At 40.0% G+C, this 25,276-nt stretch overlaps 1 protein-coding gene across 4 annotated transcripts in view; it reads right to left on the reverse strand.

Annotated features, from left to right (window-relative positions):
* The window catches only part of ASH1L (ASH1 like histone lysine methyltransferase), a 192,825-nt gene that overhangs the window by 79,304 nt on the left and 88,245 nt on the right, over positions 1 to 25,276 (reverse strand). For all 4 annotated transcript variants that reach the window (XM_035009770.1, XM_035009771.1, XM_035009772.1 and 1 more), the window contains 2 exons: positions 20,492 to 21,230; positions 10,715 to 10,894 (listed from right to left, as the gene is read on the reverse strand). In XM_035009770.1, the coding sequence (XP_034865661.1) occupies positions 10,715 to 10,894; positions 20,492 to 21,230 (919 nt within the window). The remainder of the gene's footprint in view (positions 1 to 10,714; positions 10,895 to 20,491; positions 21,231 to 25,276) is intronic.

Below are 25,276 nucleotides of genomic sequence, written 5' to 3' on the forward strand. Positions count from 1 at the left end.
TAAAGATTTTATTTATTTATTCATGAGAGACAGAGAGAGAGAGAGAGAGAGGCAGAGGGAGAAGCAGGCTCCCAAGGAGCAGGGAGCCCGATGCGGGACTCGATCCCAGGACCCTGGGATCATGACCTGAGCCGAAAGCAGACGCTTAACCATCTGAGCCACCCAGGCGCCCGAGAATATAATTTTTTGAAGCATCTTAGATCTTGTTATTTATTAGACTATATTAAATCTTGTTATCTGTTAAGCCTGTCAGGCCTACAATTAAGAACAGTCAAGTCAGAAATAACAATCGTCATGAAGTCACTTTACTACCACTAGAGGGGGATAGAGCAACACAGCTGCTGCCTAGTTAACGGCAGCTGCAAACACATTTTCCCATGAACATGGGACAGTGAAGCTTCCATAAAAGAGAGCAGAATGTCAATGTGATGGTCGACTCCCTCCTAACCCATCTCCATTCCTAAGTGGAAGACTGAGCTTTAACACATCATGATTTATAATTTCCGCAAACATACACAGTGATGGCCTGATGGCTCTACTCCACATTAGAGGCCAAATCACATGTGGAGAGTTCTTTAATCCTTTCTGTTAATGCCTTCTTATTTGCTTCTTTTATAAAACAAGTAACTTCCGAATATGGTTGTTGACCAGTATCATTTATTATTTAAAAAAATGATTTTTTAATTTTCTTATAGGAAAGAAGGAGGCAAGAAGAGCCTGTTATTCTTTAATCATGATGAGAAACTACAGAAAAAGAGAATAGGAAACAGGATTTAGAAGACAAATGCATAAAAAGTACTTATAAATGTATGTTTCTGGGCACACAGAAAATAAAGAAATAATTTGTAACATCGGTAACATAAAAGGGGGATATGAGCTTTATAGGAGTACAGCTTTTGTATATAACTGAAATTAACTTGGTATCAATTCAAATTACATAGTTGTATCTTTGGGAAGTTATATGTAATTTCCATGGTAACCACGGAGAAAATAGCTACAGAATACACCCAAAAGGGACTGGAGGAATCAAAATGTGTCACTTTTATAAAAAGATTAAGCAGAAAAGAAGACCGTAATGGAGGACATGAGGGTCAAAAAGCTGTAAGACACAGGGGAAATAACAAAATGGCAAGTGTAACTCCTTCCTTATTGGTAATTATTTTATTTATTTTTTTAAAGATTTTATTTATTTGACAGAGAGAGACACAGTGAGAGAGGGAACACAAGCAGGGGGAGTGAGAGAAGGAGAAGCAGGCTTCCCGCTGAGCAGGGAGCCCGATGCGGGGCTCGATCCCAGGACTCTGGGATCATGACCTGAGTCGAAGGCAGACGCTTAATGACTGAGCCACCCAGGCGCCCCAATTGGTAATTATTTTAAAGGTAAGTCGATTAAACTCTCCAAACAAAATGCACAGAGAAACAAAATGGATAAAAAACATGATTTAACTATACATACTGTCTATAAGAGACTCACTTTATTTTTTTAAGGATTTTATTTATGTATTTTAGAGAGAGAGAAAGCACGCTTGTAGGTGTGAGCAGGGGGAGGCGCAGAGGGAGAGAGAGAACCCAGACGTGGGGCTCAATCTCAACACCCTGAGATCATGACCTGAGCCGAAATCAAGAGTTAGATGCTCAACTGACTGAGCCACCCAGGAGCTCCAAGAGACTCACTTTAGATCAGGAAATAAACAGGCTGAAAGGAAAAGGATGGAAAAAAGATACTCCAAGTAAATAGTAACCAAGAGAGAGCAGAATGACTATACTATAGTATCAGACAAAAGAGACTTGAAATCAAAGACTGTTAGAAGAGACACAGGAGGACAGGGGAGCTTGGGTGGCTCAGTCATTAAGCATCTGCATTCAGCCCAGGTCATGATCCCAGGGTCCTGGGATCGAGCCCCGCATCGGGCTCCCTGCTCCGCGGGAAGCCTGCTTCTCCCTCTCCCACTCCCCCTGCTTGTGTTCCTGCTCTTGCTGTCTTTTTCTCTCTGTCAAATAAATAAATAAAATCTTAAAAAAAAAAAAAGAGAGAGAGAGATACAGGAGGACATTAAATATTGACAAAAGTCCGTTCACTTAGAAGCAGTAATCATTATACTCAGCAAACATCAAAGGACCCAAAATGTATGAAGGAAGTATTCACAGAATTGAAAGGAGAAACAGACAGCTGTACAGGAATAGCTGGAGCCTTTAACTAATTTCAGTAATGGTTAGAACAACCACACAGATCAATATGGATTTGAACATTACAAACCAATTAGATCTAACAGAAATATAAAGAACACTCCATGCAACAACAGATTATATAGTTTTCTCAAATGCACACAGAAAATTCTCAAAGATAGGTCATATATTAGGCCACAAAATAAGTCTTAATAGATTTAAAGACTGAAATTGTACAGAATATTTTTTTCTGATCAGGAAATCTGGAAAATTCACAAACGTGTGGAAATCAAACAACATATATATATTTTTTTAAGAATTTATTTATTTATTTGACAGAGAGAGACACAGTGAGAGAGGGAACACAAGCTGGCAGAGTGGGAGAGGGAGAAGCAGGCTTCCTGTGGAGCGGGGAGCCCAGTGCGGGGCTCGATCCCAGGACCCTGGGATCATGACCTGAGCTGAAGGCAGACGCTTAACGTCTGAGCCACCCAGGCGCCCCTCAAACAACATATTCTTAAACAACCAATAGGTCAAACTTGAAATCACAAGGGAAATTGGAAAGTATCTGGAAATTAATGAGAATGAAAACACAAACAACCAAAACTTATCTGATACAGTAAAAGCAACAGTAAGAAGGAAATTTATAGGTAAAACACACATACGTTCAAGCAGAAGATCTCAAATCAGTAACTGCACAATCCACGTCAATGGTACAGCCACCGTGCAAGAATTTGGTGGTTCTTTAAAAAACTGAACATACAAGGATCTGGCAATTTCACTCCTAAGTATATCCACAAGGGACTGAAATCGGGGACTTGAACAAATACACCTCTGCCAGTTTGCTGCAGCATGAGTCACAAGACCCAAAACGTAGAAAGAGCCCAAGCGTTCCTCAACAGGTGGGAGAGTAAACAAACTGTGGTGCATGCACTCAATGGAATGTTATACGGTCGTGCAAACCAATGACGTTCTGACACACGCTACAACATACGTGAACACTGAAGTCACTATTAACGAATCTAGACCAAAAAAGCACAAATATTGTATGGTTTCACTTACATGGTATAGCTACGAAAGGCAAACTGATAGAAACTGGAAGCACATCAGCCATTAGAGGCTGGGGTGTGGGGAGTTACTGCTTAATGGTTAGACTTGCTGTTTGGGGGAATGAAAAATGTTGGAGGGCGTCTAGGTGGCTCAGTCGGTCAAGCGTCTGCCTTCAGTTCAGGTCATGATCCCAGGGTCCTGGGATCGAGCCCCGCATCGGGCTCCCTGCTTCTCCCTCTCTGCCTCTCCCCGCTCGTGCTCTCTCTCTCACTTTCTCTCACAAATCAAATCTTTAAAGAAACAAAGAAAGAAAAGAAAAATGTTGGAAAAATGTTGGTAAAGACTGCACAACATTGTGAATGCAATTAATGACACTGAATTGTACGCTTAAAAATGGTGAAAATGGCAAATTCTGGTATTTTACCACAATAAGAAATTTCAATAATAAAATATAACATAAATACACAAATTCATATAAAATTTATGTTATATAAGTATTTATACTTATGTGGTAAAAATTAATGTCACATACCAAAAACTATTAACTTCTACACTTAAAATAGGTTAATTGTATGGTACGTGAATTACATCTCAATAAAACTGTTTAGAAAAAGATATCCAAAATATATAAAGAACTCATAGAACAGTAAAAAAACAAACGATCCGATTAAAAAAATGGGCAGAGGATCTGACCTGAATAGACATTTTCCCAAAGACATACAGAAGGCTAACAGACACAGGAAAAGATGCTCATCACTCATCATCAGGGAAAAGCAGACCAAAACCACAATGAGCTATCACCTCACACCTGTTAGAATGGCTGTTACCAAAAAGATGAGAAATACAAGAAATAACATGCTGGGAAGGAGTGGAGAAACGGGAGTCCATGTGCACTGTTGGTGGGAATGCAAACTGCTGCAGCCACTGTGGAAAAGAAAACAGCATGGAGATTCCTCAAAAAATTAAAAATATAACTAACCATATGATCCTGCAATTCCATTTCTGGGGTATTTATCCAAAGAAAATGGAAATATTACCTGGAAAAGATATCTGCACCCCCATGTTCCCTGCAGCACTATTTATAATATATGAAAGCAACCTACATGTCCGTGGATGGATGAATGGATAAAGAAAACATATATATAAATGTAAATGTAAATATATATCTATTTACAATGAAATATTTTTCAGCCATAAAAATGAATGAAATCTTGCAATTTGCAACAACATGGATGGATTCTGAGGGCATCGTGTAAGTGAAGGAAGTCAAACAGAGAAAAAAATACTGTATGATTTCACTTATATGTGGAATCTAAAAAAAACCCCAAAAACAAAACACCAAGTTCATAGACCCAGAAAACATACTGGTGTTGCCAGAAGCAGGGGTCTTTGGGGGCCCAGGATGGGTGAAATGGGTCAAGGGAGTCAAAAGGCCCAAGCTTCCAGTTATATGAACAAACTAGCCATAGGGATGTAATGTCATGTAGAGCACGGCAACTACAGTTAATAATGCAAGATTGTATATCTGAAAGTTGCTAAGAAAATAAATCTTGAGGCACCAGGATGGCTCAGTCAGTTGGGCATCACACTCTTGATTTTGGCTCAGGTCGTGATCTCAGGGTCGTGAAATTGAGACGGCTCTGCACTCAGCGGGGATTTCCTTGAGATTCTCTCCCTCCGCCCCTCCCCCACTCACCCATGCTCTCGCCCTCTCTAAAATAAATAAATAAATCTTAAAAAGAATAGAATAGAAAAGGAAAGGAAAGGAAAGGAAAAAAGAAAAGAAATCTTAAAAGTTCTCATGGCGGGGAACCTGGCTGGCTCAGTGAGTAGAACATGTATCTCTTGATTTTGTGATTATGAGTTTGAGCCCCATGCTGGGTGTAGAGATTACTTAAAAATAAATCTTAAAAAAAAAATTCTCATGGCAAGAAAAAATTTCGTAACTACGTATGCTGACAGAGGTTAAGTAGACTTATTGTGGTGATCATTTCACAAATATATACAAATATTAAATCATTATGTTGCATACCTGAAATTTACATGATGTTGGATATCAATTATAGCTCAATAAAGATAAAATGATTTATTCATTTATTTGAGAGAGAGAGAGGGAGAGGAAGCACCAGCAGGGGGAGGGGCAGAGTTCAGAGAAGCAGACTCCCCACTGAGCAGGGAGCTGGATGTGAGGTTCGATCCCGGGACCCCGGGATCATGACCTGAGCCAAAGGCAGTTGCTTAACCAACTAAGCCACCCACGTGCCCCAAAGATAAAATGATATAAAAGAAAACCTTTACTAGGGTTATTTTCATTTTCTAAGTGACAGAAATATAAATCAGATAAGCTGAATTTTCAACCTAGTTTACCTAAAAATGATCTGTGTGACCTGAGTCATTTAACCTTTTATTAGCTTCAGTACTCCCATCAATATACAAAGTATATAGTTCAACAGCTTCATTTTATTCATAAAGTTTCATTTTTATGATTTCAGAGAAACTAATACTCAAAATACTCTCACCAAAATACTCAAGTCTGAAGTTCAATCTCCAATTCACTTGATATATATCTGATTTAACATATTCTTTTAAATTCCTTTTAGTAATACAGCCTTTTTATAACTTCAAGAAATACAGACAAACATAAAATAAGAAGTGCAAACCCCACTTCCCTGTTTTAAATCCCATAGCCTAGAGTGGTCGAGTAGGCGCAGGAACACCCACCCTTCCTCCCACGCCCACATTGCCATCCCCAGAAGCTGGGAACATGCAGAAGGAATTAAGGTGTCTTATCTGTTGATTTAGAGATGGGGAGATTATTCTGGGTTATCTGGGTGAGCCCCATATAATCACAAGGAAGCTTATAAATGAAAGAGGAACATAAAACAGGCAAAGTCAGTGACAAGAGAATAAGGTTGAAGTGATAAAATGGGAGGACTCAATCTGTCATTGCTGGTTTTGAAGACAGAAGGGGCCCCAATCCAAGAAATGTGGGTAGCCTCTTGAAGCTGGAAAGGCAAGGAAAAGGATTCTATTCTAGAGCCACCAGAGGGAATGCAGCCTTGCCAACACCTTGATTTTAGCCTAGAGAGACTCAGTTTGAACTTCTGACCCCAGGAACTGTAAGATGATAAATCTGTGTTCCTTCAAGTAACTTAAGTAACTTGCTAGAGCAGGCACAGAAAACTAAGCAGGTTAACCTCTGTTAGTAATCTGTTGACTGTATTACTAGACATTCTTTGGTACCTAAATAAAGGTATATTAATAATGCAGGTTTTCTTAAACCAAGGAGTACTGTCTATAACACTTGTTTCTGGTATTTTCACTAATGACATCATTATCCAACCAGGAATACAAAATAAAACACTGGGATCATCACTGACTCTCGCCCTGTCCTTGAATTCATACCATCTACCCAATCTTTAATCCCTTTCAATTTGAACATCAACATTTTCTTTTTTTTTAAAGATTTTATTTCTTTATTTGACACAGAGAGACACAGCGAGAGAGGGAACACAAGCAGGGGGAGTGGGGGAGGGAGAAGCAGACTCCCGCAGAGCAGGGAGCCCGATGCAGGGCTCGGTCCCAGGACCCCGGGACCATGACCCGAGCCGACTGAGCCACCCAGGCGCCCCATAACATCAACAGTTTCAAGAGCCCACCCTTTCCAACACCCTGACACTGCAATTACTCTATTTCATGGTGTAATTAGTTTCAGGTGTACAGTACAGTGATTCAACACTTCCATTATCACCTAGTGCTCATCATGACAGGTGCACTCCTTCCTCTCCCATCACCTATTTCCCCTGCTGCCCCACCCACCACCTCCCCTCTGGTGACCATCAGTGTATTCTCCAGGGTGAAGAGTCTGTTTCTTGGTTTGTCTCATTCTTTTTCCTTTGTTTTGTTTCATTTCTTAAATTCCATGTGTGAGTGAAATCATATCCCCTCATAACTTTTTAAAACCTATGATGATCTATATACAAAAGAGTAACTCTACAATTTCTTTGTACCATTCTGCGGCCCCAAAACAAACTGACAGAGCACGGAGGACTTTTGGGGCAGGGAAATCATTCTGTGTGATATTACGGTGGTGGATACACGTCATACATTTATGAAAACCCATACAACACCAAGAGTGAACTCTAATGCCAACTATGGACTTTGGGGGGATAATGATGTGTCAACAGTGTAGGTTCCTGATCATAATATATCTAACACTGTGGTGCAGGACGTTGAAAGTAGGAGAGGCTGTGTGGGCCAGGGGTTGTACGCAAACTCTTGTCACTTTATATTAATTTTATTAACCTAAAACTGCTCTAAATAATTATTATTATTATTTTTTAAGATTTTATTTATTTATTCATGAGAGAGAGAGAAAGAGAGGCACAGCGAGAAGCAGGCTCCCAAGGAGCAGGGAGCCCGATGCGGGACTCCATCCCAGGACCCTGAGATCATGACCTGAGCCGAAGGCAGACGCTTAACCATCTGAGCCACCCAGGCGCCCAATAATTATTTATTAATTAAAAAACAAAACAAAGAAAAAAACCCAAATTGCTACAAACAATAACCAACCAGCCCACAAAAATATACTGGCTTCACAGTTTGTAAGAATGTATACATGTATCAGTCTGATCAGTTTCTTCAAAATATTCCAAAATAAACCCATTGTCTTCCTCATTTCTAAGAGGTGAGTAGCTCGTTCTTACATAAACAAGGGGAAGGGAGAGGGAGAGAATCTCAAGCAGATTCCCCACTGACCGCAGAGCCTGATACGGGGCTTGATCTCACAGCCCTGAGATCATGACCTGAGCCAAAATCAAGAGTCGGACGCTAACTGACTGAACTACCCAGGCCTCCCCTGATGAGAGACATTTTAAAACACTGATGTGGTTGAAGATACTGATGTTTTGACTCACAGTCTGACTTTATTATTAATCTCCTTTTTTAAGAGATTTAATTCACAAAAAGTACATTAGTACAAATAGAAATAAAACTTGAACTTAAAATTTTTTAGTGGAAAACTGACAAAAAACATTGCTTAAAATTATAATTAAAATAGCTCTTTCCAAAATACATTTCCATTTTCTCATTTATAGTTACAGAATGCTAATTTTTTTTTAGGCATCATCATCTGAAATATTAACCATTATTTCTCAGCCTGATGTGGCTGAAGTATAGTTCCATGATTATGTTCTAGCCAGGGACTATATTTTGTAAGCTTCCTTTCTTAGTCAGTTTGGGCTGCTGTAATACATTAATGGGTGGCTTAAAAAACAAATTTTTATTTCTCACTCTTATGGAGGCTGGGAAGTCCAAGATCAGGGTTGAATTCCAGTGAGAACACTCTTCCTGGCTTGCAATGCCACCTTCTTGCTACTCCTCACACAGTGGAGAGAGATCATCTCTCTGTGTTTCTTCTAAGGACACTAATCCTATTCACCAGGGCTACCCCCTCATGACCTAATTACTTTCCAAAAGTCCTACCTCCAAATACCATCATATCAGGGACTAGGGATTCGAATTATGAATTTTGGGGTCGGGGATGGGAAGACACATTCACTTCATACTGTTTCCTTGCAAAGAAGCTGCATGCTTTTTATACTCCCTTTCTTTTCTGCTTTCTAAAATGATGACCTTATGGCTGAACTCTAGCAGCTATGTTGGAATAGCAGGTAACCACAGAAATGGAAGCTTAATGCTGAGATGGAAGAACAGAAAGAAAGGATTCTAGATCCCTGAAGATACTGTGAAGTTCCCACATTAACCCTGAAGTGTGTACTTCATAACGTTTTTTACATTAAAGGAAAATGAATGTCTATCTTCTTCAAGTCTTGGATATTTGAGAGAATTTCCTATTATTGGGAGCTGAAACTAATAAGCTTAACGAATAAAACATTTTCATGATCCAAGAAGCAGGAATAGAGTACAAAGAGCTTATGTGGCATCTACTTCAGTGGCAAATAAATAGAAAATCTTTTTTTTTTTTTTAAGATTTTATTTATTTGTTAGAGAGAGAGAGAGAGAGAGAACACACAAGCAGGGGGAGTAGCAGGCAGAGGGAGAAGCAGGCTCCCCGCTGAACAGGGAGCCCAATGCAGGGCTGTAACCCAGGACCCTGAGATCATGACTTGAGCTGAAGGTGGACGCTTAACCGACTGAGCCACCCATGTGTGCCAACAGAAAATCTTTTCAATGCAAAATAAGGTGCTGTGGTTTACATAGAGATCACTTTAACCACATCAAGTAAGATATAGCTCTAAAATCTAATCTTTCCCCTTTCAATTTCACTCTTTCTTGCCAAAATTCAGACCCTCACGACCTTTTGAGGGACACTGCGTTTCTGCCATTAGTCACCCCCCATTCATTTTCCGCTCTGCTGCTAGAGTTCATCTTATAACACATACTTGCACTCTTCCTTTCCTAAAAATATCCTATTTAATTTCCTACAGCTTAACGAGGTAAATATCTTAGAGTCCGTTAGGTCCATGGTTTTGTGATCCCTATCATGCAATGCTTATTTTCCACAACACCACTACATTTCAGAAGCACTGAAAAATCTTTGCATCCTGTATGTGCCTAGGACAGGCTATCCTCTTTAACTGGAATGCCTTTTTCTACCTTGCAAACTAGTATTGAACTTCTAGAACCTAAATCAACTGTATTCTATGAGATACCTCTTACTCAGTGACAGGTGGTATCTCTTCAGGCTCTACATATATATATATATATATATATATATATGTATTTTAAAAGATTTTTTATTTATCTATTTGAGAAAGAGAGAGAGAGAGAAAGCGAGCGCACACAAGCAGGGGGAGAGGCAGAGGGAGAGGGAGAAGCAGGCTCCCTGCTGAGCAGGGAGCCTGATGCGGGGCTTGATCCCAGGACACTGGGAACATGACCCGAGCCGAAGGCAGACGCTTAACGACTGAGCCACCCAGGCGCCCCCAAGCCCTACATATTCTTAAGATCACTTCTTCAGCTGTACCTTCCCAAGGGAAGAGGACGTTCTTACAAGAAGTATATTTTACTCATCTGACAAAGTGTCTGGAAACAAGAAACCATTCAATGAATGAAGAATGAATGCAGAAAATCATCAAGGTCATTAGAGATACACACATAGTGCCATTTTTCTTATGTTTAAGAAAAAAGGCACCATGAGAATCCAAACTATAGATATATAATTTAGGCAGAGAGAAGATAAAGATGAGGGAAGATACTGAAATTAGTGTTATACTATGCTAACTAACTAGAATTTAAATAAAATACCGAAACAAACAAAAACCAACCACCCCAGAAAAAGATCTGAGAAAATAATCAGCCCCAAACAACACAGTGCAGTATCATGAGAAAAGTGAACACCAAGGTGTTTGTGTTGAGATTCATATTTGTGTACATTACACTTGTATCCTGTTTTCTGATACTCAAAAGTGTTTTTTCAAACATGGAAGGATAATAGGTCTGTAAAGCATGTCAGCTGATAGGTAATACTACTTACTCTGTAGTTTTGTAAACGTCAGAATACAGCCCTGCTTTCTGATACTTCTTCTTTGGGGGACGTGGGGCCTTCTTTTCCCTTGGGATGAGAGAAAGCACAGGCTGCAAGGTATTTTCAGGTTCGGGAGGCTTGGCTGGGGTTTCAGGAGGACTGGGAATCTCAACTGCTGCTTCAGTAAAGCTAGAAAGACAAGTTTAAAGGAAATGTTTATTATTGGCTATTTAAAGAACAAGACAGCAAGTAAAACACAAGGTACGGGACTTCCTCATCTGACTGTGATGGAGTAACAGATACCAGACTTGTCCTCCTGACAGAAACTATTAGAAATATAGTAAACTACTATAAACCTGGAGAAAGTTTATGAAACACTTAGCAGACACTGGACAATAGGACAGCACTGTGATCCCTGAGAAAACTGAAAAGAAAAAAAGAAAGAAAGAAAAAAAATAAGAAGGCGCCTGGGTGGCTCAATCAGTTTCGAGTCCAACTCTTGATCTTGGCTCAAGTCTTGATCTCAGGGTTGTGCGTTCAGGCCCTGTGTTGGGCTCCACGCTGGGTGTGGAGCCTACTTAAGAAAAAATAAAAAGAAAAATAAAGAAATAAAATTAAAAAAAATAAGAATAGTCAGTCCTATAGCAGTTTCCCTTTGTAGGGAGGATGATGGTGGAAGGAGGAGAGCCACAGCAGAGAACAGCCAACGTGATGAACTGAGCAGAAAACAGAGAGGTTGAGGGCACTGGGACTGTTGGGGCAGAGTACTGGAGTGGAGAAAGCCACAGAGGAAAGTAATTCTAGAAATCTGTATGGGCCTCCCATAGTACACCGCTAAATGCGAGGTTGTGCACATGCAGGGTGAAATTCTAGAAGGCTGGACAAAGAACCACCAACCTACTGTATGTTGTAACCTGAACAACTCCCAGAGCTCACACACGATGGCAGGTGATTCCACGAGGCAGGGTGGAAGGACATTGCCTAATAGTAGGGCATTCCACAGATATCCCAGAGGGGAATATCACTCATTTCCATATAGCTCAACTATTCCTAGAATAAAGACCAGCACTAATAAAGCTTAAAAACAGTCTTGAAAAGAATCTAAGCCAAACCACAAGTAACTTAACTGCCTACCAAAAAACCCTGAACATTTGGAAAAGAACAAAAACCACACACAATTGTGCGATATTTACAATGTAAAGAAATTCAGTGAAAAAAACCCAAAGACTAATGGCCAAATATTTTCCAAATTTGATAAAAAGTATAAACTCAAAGTTCCAAGAAGCTAAACAAACCATAAACAATATAAATCCAAATAAAACAAGGCATATCATAGTAAATTGCTAAAAACTACTCAAGAAAATTTAAGAAGCGAGAGGACAAAATACACAATCTATACAGGAGTACAAGAAGAAGAATGAGTGCAGATTTCCTGTCTGAAACAATGCAAGCCAGAAGGCAAGGATATAACATCTGTAAGTACTAAGGGAGGAGGAAAGGGAGAAGGAGGGGAAGGAGGAAAAGGCCTGTTAAAATAGAATTCTAAGTCAGTCAAAAACATCTTTAAAAATTAAGTTGATTCCTGGGGCGCCTGGGTGGCTCAGTCTGTTAGGCATCTGCCTTCGGCTCAGGTTGTGATCCTGGAGCCCCACGTCGGGCTCCCTGCTCAGGGTGGAGTCTGCTTCTCCCACTTCCTCTGCTCTCCCCCAGCTTGTGCTCACGTGCTCTCTCTCTCTCTCAAATAAATAAAATCTTAAAAAAAAAACTAAGCCAATTCCAGTTCCAGGCAAAGATGGAATAGATACTGAGACTTATCGTTCCACTAAGTAAAACTAAAGACCCTAGAAATTATATATGACACAAACATAAGCAAACAGACTGGCTAGGGACCTTGCGACCGAAGCAATGACATGGCAGGGAATTTCCTAGATAGTCTTTCACTACTGAGTATGAGGCAAAAACAATAAACTGTTTCCCTAATATTATGGACAAGGAAATTGTCTGCTCTCATCATATATTCAGCATCAAAGAAAAAGTTCTAGCCAGTGCAAAAAGGTGAGAAAAAGAAAAAATCCGGAAGAGTCAGTTCTCTAATTTAATTCTTTTTCAAGACTGTTTGGCTGTTTGGGATTCCTTTAGATTCCTGATGAATTTTAGGATGGGTTTTTCTATTTTCATAAAAAACATCACTGGGATTTTGCACTGAATCTGTAGATCGCTTTGGGTAGTCCTGGTATTTTAACAACATTAGGTCTTCCAGTCCATGAACACAGGCTGTCTTTCCATTTATTCACGTCTTCTTTCATTTCACTAAACAATGTTTTGTAGTTTTTTTTTTTTTAAGCTTTTATTTATTTGAAAGAGAGAGAGAGATTGAGAGAACGAGTGGGAGGAGGGGCAAGGGAGAAGCAGACTCCCTGCAGAGCAGGGAGTCTGACACAGGACTCGATCCCAGGACCCTGAGATCATGACCTGAGCCGAAGGCAGTCGCTTAACCATCTGAGCCACCCAGGCACCCTGTTTTGTAGTTTTCAACATACAAGTTTTGCCCTCCTGAATTTATTCTTAACTATTCTATTCTTTTTGATGTTACTATAAGAAGAACTGTTTTCTTAATTTCCTTTTGGGACGTTTTGGGAAAATTGTTGGTTTACAGAAATGCAACTGATTTTGCATGTGGATTCTGTGTTCTCAACTTTGCTGAACTCGTTCAGTAGCTTTAATAGTTTTTGTGTGAGATCTTCAAGGTTTTTGGCATATAAGATCATGGCATCTGTGAACAGAGCTAATTTTATTTTTTCCTTTACAATGTGGATGCCTTTTACTTCTTTTTCTTGCCTGACGGCTCTGGTTGGGAATTTTAATACTCCACTATATTGAAGTGGCACAGGAGGGCACCTTCCCTCGTTCCTGGCATCAGGGGAAAGCTCTCAACCTCTCACCACTGAGGTTGTCTGCTGTGGTTTTTTTGTGCATGGCCTTTATTATGTTGAGGTAGTTTCTTTCTGATCATAGACTGCTCAGAGTTTTTATCACAAACATGTGTTAGAGTCTGTGGAATTATGTTTCTTCATTTATTGGCATTTGTGTGATTTTTCTTCTTTAGCCTTTTGATGTGATGAATAACCTTAATTGACTTTTAATTGTTGAACAAGGCTTACATAACTGGGATACATCATACTTGGTTATAGGATCTATCTTTCTATCTACCCATCCATCCGTCTATCCAACTAATTTATTATTTATCTTTTTACCTGTTCTTAGGTGTTTAATCATTTATTATTTATTTTTTACTGTTCTCCTTTCCAGGCAAATTCATTTCTACTTCTGTGCCTTATTTCTTTCTTCTGCAATCAAAAATGTTTTCTGCTTTCCTGCTTATCACCTACATATATAAATTCTCCCAGTGCTACGTTTCCCCATGTGCTGTCCATAGACCACACACATCAGAATTACCATGACAGCTTACAAGAAATGCAAATGCCTATTCATAGAATTTTAGAAATTCTTATTAATGAAGTCTGGGATGGACAACTTCCTAACCTTGTTGGTATCTATATCCAACACCAGGCACTCACTCTCTCTGTTTTAAAGATTTATTTGAGAGAGGAAGAGTGTGTGTGTGAGTGAGGGCAGGGGCAGAGGGGGAGAAAGAGAGAGAGAGAGACAGAGAAGCAGACTCCCTGCCGAGTGTGGAGCCTGACATGGGGCTTGATCTCACGGTCCTGAGATCATCACTTGAGCCAAAATCAAGAGCTGGACGCTTATGCAACTATGTCACTCTGTACACTCCCTTTACAAGAGCATCCATCTCATTCTACTTAGGCTCTGACACCCTACACTGCATTGATGCTCTCCCCACTTTGTACCATGGCCCAACTCCTCACTCCATTAGGTCTCTAACATCAAACTCAGGGTCACCATGGTTTCCATACCCCATTTGGATACCTATGCCTAATGGCTTTAAAACAGAGTATTTCAAGGGGCGCCTGGGTGGCTCAGTAGGCTGAGTACCTGACTCTTGGTTTCGGCTCAGGTCATGATCTCAGGGTCATGAGACTGAGCCCTGAGGTGAGCTCTGCACTCTGCAGTGAGTCTACTTGAGATTCTCAATCTCCCCTCTCTCTCTCCTCCCTCCCCCAGTGCATGCACACTCTTTCTCTAAAGTAAAAAAAAAAAAAAAAAAAAAAAAAAGGTTTTATGGGGGAGCCTGGGTGGCTCAGTCAGTTAAGTGGCGGACTCTTGATTTTGGTACAGGTCATGATCTTAGGGTCATGAGATCAAGCCCCTTGTGGGGCTCTACACTGGCCACAGAACTGGCTTAAGAGTCTCTCTCTCCCTCTGCACCTCCACCACCCACCCCCCTCCACTTGTGTGTGTGCTCTCTAAAAAAATAAAATAAAAAAAATATGGCTTTATGATATATTTATCTACATCAATACAATACTTTGTTCAGTTTCCATGGTTTTTGTTTTTGTTTTGCTTTATAAAAATAGTTACCAGCTAGTAAATCATTTTTAGGGACTTGCTTTTTTTTTACTTAATATCATGTTTCTAAGACTCATCCATTATTATTACATAACAGCTGTAATTCATTATTTTTTTTTATTTTAAAGATTTTATTTATTTATTTATTTGAGAGAGAGAGAACGAGAGACAGAGAGCAGGAGAGGGAGGAGGGTCAAAGGGAGGAGAAGCAAACTCCCCGCCGAGCAGGGAGCCCGATGCGGGACTCGATCCCGGGACTCCAGGATCATGACCTGAGCCGAAGGCAGATGCTTAACCATCTGAGCCACCCAGGCGCCCCTGTAATTCATTATTTTTATTACCATATCATATTCCATTGTGTGAAAAACTAGAATATATTTATTCCTTTTCACGGTAATCTTGGATATTTCCATTTTCTATAGGTTATAACCAATCTTGCTACTACCTTTCTGAAAAGTGTTTTCTGGTGATTGCTGGGCAAGAGTTTTTCTAAAGGGGAACTGCTAGATTATATCGGATTTATTTGTAACACATTTTTTTTGTTGTTATATATTCTGGATACCAAAACTATATACATTATATGTGTTATAAATTTCCCACTTTGTAGCAAGTCTTCATATATTTGTCATGATGATGTTTGAGAAATAGAAATAGAAATCCTTAGTTTCTTATGCCCAATCATGGCATAGGTTTTATTGGAAGAGTCTAGAGAATTTCTGTAGTATGTCTTCATTCGTTGAGGAACTTTTTTTTTTTTTAAGATTTTATTTATTTGACAGAGAGACACAGCGAGAAAGGGAACACAAGCAGGGGGAGTGGGAGAGGAGAAGCAGGCTTCCCGCGGATCAGGGAGCCCGACGCGGGGCTCGATCCCAGGACCCTGGGATCATGACCTGAGCTGAAGGCAGCCGCTTAACCAACTGAGCCACCCAGGCGCCCCTTCTGTCCCTACTGCAGTGTTACCTCTGTCATATAGCAAGCTTGCATACATACGTGCTTCTGTTTCTCTTACCTACTCAGTTCTACACTGGCTTAATATACCATAGCCTGAAATTAAGTCTTGGGACAAAACTTTTACTTTATTCATTAATTCCATTCCTTGGAATATACCGTAAAGAAATGAGTGCCCATATCCATCAGTGGACATTAAAGGAATATTAAGAGCAACATTTTTGGATAATAGCCTCAAAGTGGAAATAACCCAACAGTAAAATGGAAAAACTGTATTGTATACAAACAACGGATTAGTACACAATAAAAAGAAGGTAACTACAGCAATGTGTAGCAACATAGATGGTTTAACACACATATATATGGTGAGCAGAAAAGGTGAGACACAAAAGCATACTTCATGTATAATTCCATCCAAATGAAGTTCAGTAAGGATAAACTAAAGAATATTGTCAGGGTTACATACTTAAATGGTATTTAAAAAGTTATAGATGTGGTTACTTTGGAAGTCAGGAGACTGATTATGGCTAATGGTAGGGAAGCAGTTTGTGATTGGGAAGGCACATGGGATGCTAGCTAGCAATGTTCCATATATCCACCCCTTCTATGTCTACATTGGTCGTTAACTTTGGGAAAAAAATTTTAAACTGATTTCTTATGTCTATGTACTTTCTGTATGTGTATTCCCCTCCTTACTTCCCTCACCATCTCTAAAGAGGTTTTTTATTTTTATTTTTTTTTTACGTTTATTTATTTATGTAAGTATCTCTACAGCCACCTGGGGTTCAAACTTAAAACCCTGAGATCAAGAGTCCCAAGCTCCACCGACTGAGCCAGCCAGGCGCCCCTAAAGAGTTTTTTTTTTTTTTTTTTTTTAAGATTTTTATTTATTTATTCATAAGAGACAGAGAGAGGTAGAGGGAGAAGCAGGCCGCCCGCTGAGCAGGGAGCCCAATGTGGGACTCGATCCCAGGACCCCGGGATAATGACCTGAGCTGAAGGCAGACGCTTAACCATCTTGAGCCACGCAGGCGCCCTCCCCTAAAGAGTTTTAATGAGACTAGAACGATCCTTTTATTTCAAATGTGGTTGAATTTTCTTGTAAACCGTCCGGTCCTGCTGCTTTCTTTTGCCGTAAGATTTTAAATTAAAGATTCCATTTATAGAAAAGAAGCACTCAGGCTATTTCTTCTTGGGTAGGTTTTTCCTAGGAATATGTACATCTCAACTGAGATTTGTTGGGTGTAACGTGCTGATAGTCATTTTTTAATCTCTCATATATAGCTTATCTCCTTTTTAACTCATAATGTTCTTCATTGATCAACTTTACGAGTAGTGTGTATATTTTATTAGTCTTCAAGGAACTAACTTTGGTCTTCGGTGATTCTTTCTATTGTACCTTAGCTTTGTTAATTTAATGTATATGTTTCCATCTTCTTCATTTACCATTTTGGGGCTTGTTCTCTTGTTTTTCTCATTTCTTAATTGGCCTCTTGGTTCATGAATTTTCAGCATTAAAAAAATAATGTAAGTCTTAAAGGCTATGAATCTCTCTCTAGGCACCTCTTTAAATACATCCTGCAAGTTTTAGTATGCAGCAGAGTGTTTATTCAGTTCTAAGTATTTTTAAGATTTTATGATTTTATTTTTTACCTAGTTTTTAAAATTTATCTTTTTTCCTTTTAGAACCAGGATTTGAACCCAGTTTCTTGTGAGTCTAGAACCCAGCTCATAACCATTACATTATTCTTTTGCAATCTGGTTTGTTATTAAATCAACAAATAGTATCCAAAGTCTTTAACATGGCAAACAAAGCCCTCTGCATGATCTGGTCCCCACAATCTTTTCTTTAGACTCATTCTCCAGGCTCTAGACCGTACTCTAATTAGCTCTGTTTTGGCCACAAAAGCCTTCTTTCACTTCCTTAAGCCTGCCATGCCTTTTCATACTCAGCCCATAATGTTTGTTCTAGTCTTGCTCCTTTAAATAACAGATGAAGTCTACTCTTCAGATTTTAATTTGGTAATTACTTCCACAGGAAACCTAGGTCAATTACCTCAACAATATATTCTTGTAACACTAAATAACTGTTCATACTGGAATTTAGACTGTGTGATTCATGGGGATAGTGAATATATCTATATTTGCATACCATTGTTACCTATCCTAGCACATAGCATAAATAATTTTGCAATAAATACTTATTGAATAAGGAAATGAATAACCCCTGCTATGTAACAAGTATTATAGTAGGTTCTAGTTAGAAAAAGGTAGAAAACTGTTGCTGTCTCTGGGAACTTTCTATATCATGTCCTTTCTTGATACATCTCCTCTACTCTTGAGGGTAGAAACTGTATCTTTCTCCTCATAATTTCTTCAAATTCTAAAATGTAATTTTGTGGAAAATTAAAGTGTTTAATGTTGGTGACTATGATACTAGAATTTCCTGGAACATAAAGGCTTTTCTGGAATAATGCCTTTTCTCTGAAGCACTTTTTTTTTTTTTTAAAGATTTTATTTATTTGACAGAGAGACACAGCGAGAGAGCGAACACAAGCAGGGGGAGTGGGAGAGGGAGAAGCAGGCTTCCTGCGGAGTGGGGAGCCCGATGCGGGGCTCAATCCCAGGACCCTGGGATCATGACCTGAGCCGAAGGCAGACGCTTAACGACTGAGCCACCCAGGCGCCCCTCTGAAGCACATTTTTAAGGTGACCCTTCCCCTAAAGTGAATGGTCAAAATGTCATGAACTGTCACGTTCTTACTACCATGAAGGCAGAAATCATTCTTTTTTCAGTGTTTTGGTTTTTTTTTTTTTAAAGATTTTTTATTTATTTGAGAGAGAGAATAAGTGAGGAGGAGGGGTAGAGGAAGACGGAGAAGCAGACTCCCCACTGAGCAGGGAGCCGGATACAGAGCTCAATCCCAGGACCCCAGGATTATGACCTGAGCAGAAGGCAAGACACTTAACAGACTGAGCCACCCAGGTGCCCCTCTTTTCAGTATTTTAAAGCCTCAGTGACTAAAATGGAAAAACACTGATACTAAAATAGGCTGATGGGAAGAAACAATAAAAATAGACCCTAAGACCCCAAAACATATAAAAATTCAGTATATAATAAAGGTATCATTTTCAGTAAGTAGGGAAAAATTAATCAACAAATAGTGCTAGTGCTAAGACAACCATTTAAATTTTTTTTTAAAGTTTAAATTACATCTCTTTTTAAAACAAAATCTCTATTTTCCTGCCTTTCCAAAAAAATACTACTACAATTCAGTGGGAATATAAAGAGTAAAAGCTACATACAACATAAAAACAGCCATGTTTATAAAACTGTAACCTTGACAATGAGTGATCATAAATATAGCACTCATAACTTGTACTAAAGCAAATTTCAACTGATTTAAACACCTATATGCTAAAGCTAATATGGAGGGCGCCTGGGTGGCTTAGTTAACCATATGCCTTCAGCTCAGGTCATGATCCCAGGGTCCTGGGATCGAGTCCCGCATCGGGCTCCCTGCTCCGCGGGGAGCCTGCTTCTCCCTCTCCCACTCCCCCTGCTTCTGTTCCCTCTCTCGCTGTGTCTCTCTCTGTCAAATAAATAAATAAAATCTTTAAAAAAAAAAAAAAAAAAAAGAAGTATAAATTGGTGTGGTTTTTAAGAGAGCAGTTTGAAAATAAATGTTAAGAGGCTTAAAAATGTGTCTAGCAGTTTTAATTTGTATTTCTCTAATTGTGAACAGGGGCCGCCATGTAACTATGAGTGAGCATGCTGTATTTAGTAAAGGAAAAGTCATTTGCAAATGGTGAATACTGTATTATAACTCATTAAAAAATACCAAGCATACCTTCAGGGGAAGAATCTGGTTGGATACATAACAAAAGGATTAAAAGCTCTTTTTTGGGGAGTGATTTTTGGCTCTGTGCTCTACACCTTTTAGAAAAGTAAGACTATAACAAGGAAACTATGAAGAAAATAAATCTAACATGCAGAAAAATGTGTGACAATAGGATGAAAAGTCTGGAGCACAGAGAAGAGTCTGAGCCTAAAACTAACTGCAGGCACACAGCTATGTGCTGGGTAAAATACATAACCTCTCCGGGCCTTGAATTCCTCCTCTGCAAAGTCAGGGTTTCAGCCTGGACTGCTACATCCCATGTGCGTCTTAATATTTCATAATTGTGGGCAGCCATAAATAACACTTTTAAATAAAACAGAGGAGTACAGGTTTTACATAATGAAAGGTTAGGAGATTACCTGAAGAATTCAGCTGCATATGTATGTTATGTTTATAAAAAGCTGTTTTTCTCCCCTCAGATAAAACGTCAAACAAGGATAATTACCTTTTAGTATGCTCTTGCTCTTCCTCTGGGAATGGCTTCTGCTTTTTCTTGGTCTGTTCTTCCAACAGCCAACTTTTCCTCTTCAGCCCCTTCTTATGTTCTGGACTCAGGTTTACGCTCTGTACAACAGCCTCAATGACATCCGTAACTGTGTCGGGACGGAGGGGCAGGGCTGCTCTTTCTTCGCCTTCACTGGAGTCAGGGCTGACAAACCGGGCAGCCTGGAATGCTTGCATTGACACCACAGCCTGGAGGGGGCATTTCCGAGGTCGCCCTGGTCTGCGTTTCACAAAGTTATTCCCTGTCCTGGCCTGTCTCTGAAGTTTTTTGGCTTTTAATATTTTATTGACATGGTCCAGGTTTTTCTTAGTGGCCAAGATTTTGTCATAATTGCACATTTTCCGAGCTTGACGCTGCATGGCTTCCACGACACTTCTCTTGATATGATGGGGCGAGCAGCTGCTCGGCAACTTCTCAGACAGGAGTGAGATGCTGCTACTGCAAGAGTCACTGGGGGCTGAGGGCGCCAGAAGGCCGTCCGGTTTTCCCAGGGCTCGCTCCCTGCTGTGGCTGCGGCCTGGACTGGAGGAAGGTGGCCCCGAGGCAGATGCAATCACAGCATCTATATTCTTCTCCAGGGGCTCTTGGTCCTCATGTTGGACCATCCGCTGCAGCAGACTATCCACAGAGTCATCCCCGGAAGCAAGCAATCTTGGACTTCGAGAGGGAACTCCGTTTACTACATAAGATGACAAATCACACATAGAGACAAACTGAACACAGCTAGTCACTTAAATAACTTTTTACATCAAAGGAATACTGCTCCATTTTTCTTAACAGGATTAAACATCCTAACACCATATGCATTTGTCTCTCCCAAGCAAGTTGATGGTTTATTTTCCTGAATAAGGCATATTACAGTAATCATAATAAATTCAAAATTGGCCTGTTTCCCTAACAATATGTGAGTTAAAAACCAACAACAATTCTCAATCTCTGAGATGAGGAGCAGAAAGAAATAGTTTATTTCTTCAAAACTGACGGTCCATTTAACTGTAGAGACTTGCCAGTTGGTGATATTTCTAGTTCAGTGCTTTTTCTGACAATGCTGCAAGTACAAAGGATATAAGTGAAACTTCTTAAGAAAAGCTTTAAAACTAGAATACTAAACATATGTATAAACTAATTTAGAAAGAATACACGTTGACGGTAAGATCGGAAAATAAGTGGTCTTCGATGAATCTTGTTATCTTAGTGGCCCAATGACTTGGTGAACTTTGTTTCTTCAAATACCACTCCACACTTTTTTTATGACTACACATAATGTGGGAAATGCTCACCTTCCTCTGGTAAGTAAAACATTAGTTTTACAGTATCTGTAAACATCAGATCGTAACAGGGCCATTTCCCAAGATACCTAGTTGCTTACTATTAATGAACACAGGTCATACCTTTCCAAAGCTGATCAACAGATTTCCTACCTATGTGAGTTTAAAATGTGGTACTATTCTAGGTACTCCTTTACAAGCCCGGGGCATTCTAGATTCAGTCTCATCAATTTTTCTCAAATTACCAGTAACTTCCTTCAGATAATATCCAGTAGAGTCTTCTTTAAATTCAGGATTTTTCAAATTTCAAATTCTCAGAGCTATTAAATATCACTACTTCTTAAAATCTGGCCTCCACTGTTTCTCTGGTAATACACTTTGATTATCTTCCAATTACTTGCAACACTATCAGATTTAACTGTAGAGGTCCCTAATCCCCAATACTGTGTCTTTAGCTTTCATACTTACTTCCCCACTGGCAACATGTTTATTCTCACAGTTTCAATGATCAGAACACACATACTCATCTTCAATTTTCTCTGAAGATGACCACAATGAGAACTGCTTCCTTCCTATACCTGGCTTGAGCCCATGAGCATTTCTCACTTTCTCTGGTACAAGTGCTTTCCTTGTTGAACTCTCCATACTCCTTGGCAATTTGCTCAACTACCACCTATATTCTGAGATGCCCAAATCTCTATTTTCTGAATAAAACTTTTTTTCTACTTCTCTACTTTTGCATGTTTCACAGATTTCTCAAACTCACATTCACAACTTATGTCATTACCTTCTCCTTCAACCTTGCTCCTCCAGACTATGAAACTCAGTGAATGATACCATAAAGCCAACTCTTCTACATTATATGTATGGAGCACCAATTACATAGCAGGAATTTTGCAAGCCAAGCTCAGGTCACATCATCTATTACTTCTCCTCTACTCTCCCCACAAACCATAAAATGTGGTTCTATGTCAGTCTGGTCTCTTCAACCCATCCCCTTTCCTCCACACTACCCGCAGCCGCTCAGCACTGAGCTAACCTGGTCTCCCTGCCCTAATTGCTTGTAGGGCTACTACAACATGTACCCAAGTCTTGTACTTTTTCTCCCACCAAGTGGTAGTGTCTAATTCCCCTCTTGAATATGAGCTGCCCTTAGTGAGTTGCTTCTAGCAAAGAGAATTCCACAGAAGTAAGAACATGTTGATTTCCAAGTTTGGGTTAGAAAAGGCAGGACACATTCCACCTGGGTCTCTCTGAGAACATCTGCCCTTGGAAACCCAGCTTCCACAGTATAAGTCAGTCTAGGCAGGATACTGTCCCGTTTCCCAATAGATCCTGCTAAGGTCATAGACAACAGCTTTCATAACAATGACTGCAGCCATCAGTAAAATCATATTTTTATGTATTATCCCTTTTAGTGTATTTATCCCTTTGGATGTATTTCAAAACAGAGCATTAGTTCAAGGATGGGCCATAAGATGTCTTGTACAAAATTGTATTTGTTTATGTATCTCAATTACTAAACAGAGGGTCTCTACACTCCCTACTATTTCATTTCTTTGTCTGTAACTGGAAGGTTAGGACATAGTTCTGACTGAGTGATTTGCCTTTTGAATGCAAAATAAAGGTTGTCACTCTTGTGCTACTGGAGTAAATGAGAATGCAAGGTCAACCAATACTGAGGATATACTGATCAAAAACACTTAGATTTATACTGAATAGGAATTAAATTTGCATTTCACTCTGGAATAAACTCAGGGCACTACCGTTTGACAACAAATTTTCATTAATTTTTTTCTGGGTCCCACAGGCAATATAAATCTGCATGTGAGGGGCGCCTGGCTGGCTCAGTAGGTGAAGCACCTGCCTTCAGCTCAGGTCATGATCCCAGGGTCCTGGGATCAAGCCCTGCGTCGGGCTCCCTGCTCAGTGGGGAGCCTGCTTCTCCCTCTGCCTCTGCGCCCCACCACCCCCCGCCCCCGGCTGTGCTTTCTCTCACTCTCTGTCAAATAAATAACTAACTAAAACCTTAAAAAAAAAAATCATCTGCATGTGAGACAGGAGGTGAGAATGAGCTTGTGGAGAGGTGCTCCTTTTCCTGCTCCTGCCTTCTTCTGTGATGGGTTTGTTTCCATTTGCTCTTACCCTGGTAAATGTCACCTTTAGGGAGTACCAGATTTATGCAGGGAAATCTGATATGAACCTCTGTGCTGCTCAGGCTCTATGCCACCAGGAATCAGGCAGATGTCAAGCGGTTCTAATACTCTCTAGTTCTGTTGAATCAAGCTTTCTGAAAACTTCTGGCTTCCTATTTATTTATCTCAAAGTTCAGCAATGTTTTAAGAAATGTTTTCCAAATTTTATCCAGTATTTTAGTTTTAGGTACCAAGAAGTTTGTTTGCTCAGTACATCTAATTTCCTCATTGCTGGAAATAAAGAGCTCAAATTTATACCAACCAAGGCCACCTGAATTCTAGCAGTCCCTTCTCAAGCAGCCAAACTGCTCTAACTCTGCACTTGCCAACTGGTTTTATAAAAATCATCTTCTCAATTATTAACGTCCAAATCTTTCTTGACCTCTTTGTGACATCTGACATTAAGAGGCTTCTATTACATGTACTCTTTGATTTTTCTTTTTTTTTAAAAAGGTTTTCTTATTTTTTTTTTTTTAGAGATTTTATTTATTTATTTGACAGAGACAGAGACAGTGAGAGCAGGAACACAAGCAGGGGGAGTGGGAGAGGGAGAAGCAGGCTTCCCGCTGAGCCGGAAGCCCGATGCGGGACTCGATCCCAGGACCCTGGGGTCATGACCTGCGCCGAAGGCAGTCGCTTAACCAACTGAGCCACCCAGGCGCCCCTCTTTGATTTTTCTACATAAACATCTGTGTAAAACTTTTATGTCATCACTGACACCTTCTCTTCCACTTCCCTCCAATGCGAATGTTTCTTAAATCTGCGTTCCTGCTGTCCCCTCTGGGTTAGCTCACTCACTGCCAGATCAACGTTTCTATTACATACTGCTAGGTCTGCATCTCTACCAGACGTCCTGCTCAAACTACAAGCCACTGCTTCCAAATGGCTCACTAACATCTCCACCTCAACAGCCCAAACGCTGCTCAAACTGAACATATCCAAACCTGAAGCCATTATCGATGCATTTCTTCACATTTCTTGTCACATTCCATTCTCCACACTGCAGTGCTGCAGAGTTTCTCCAAAATGTGTGTGTGGTAGACTGTGCTGTTATCATAAATACCTGCCGCCCTGCCTTCCATAACATTATACTCCCCCCACTTCCTTCACAGAAGTCTTAACCATGCGATCTGCTTTAGCACTGAAACGTGGGCAGAAACTAAGAGCTGGTCAGCGCTTTACCGTGCTGCTCACCCTCCCTCACAAGACCAGCAACACCGCAACAGAGGCTCTGCTGACGGGGTCCTGGAAGGACGGGAACA

Source organism: Mirounga leonina, unplaced genomic scaffold (assembly GCF_011800145.1).
Source record: "Mirounga leonina isolate KUSES-001 unplaced genomic scaffold, KU_Mleo_1.0 Mir_154, whole genome shotgun sequence".
Classification (NCBI taxonomy): Eukaryota; Metazoa; Chordata; class Mammalia; order Carnivora; family Phocidae; genus Mirounga; species Mirounga leonina.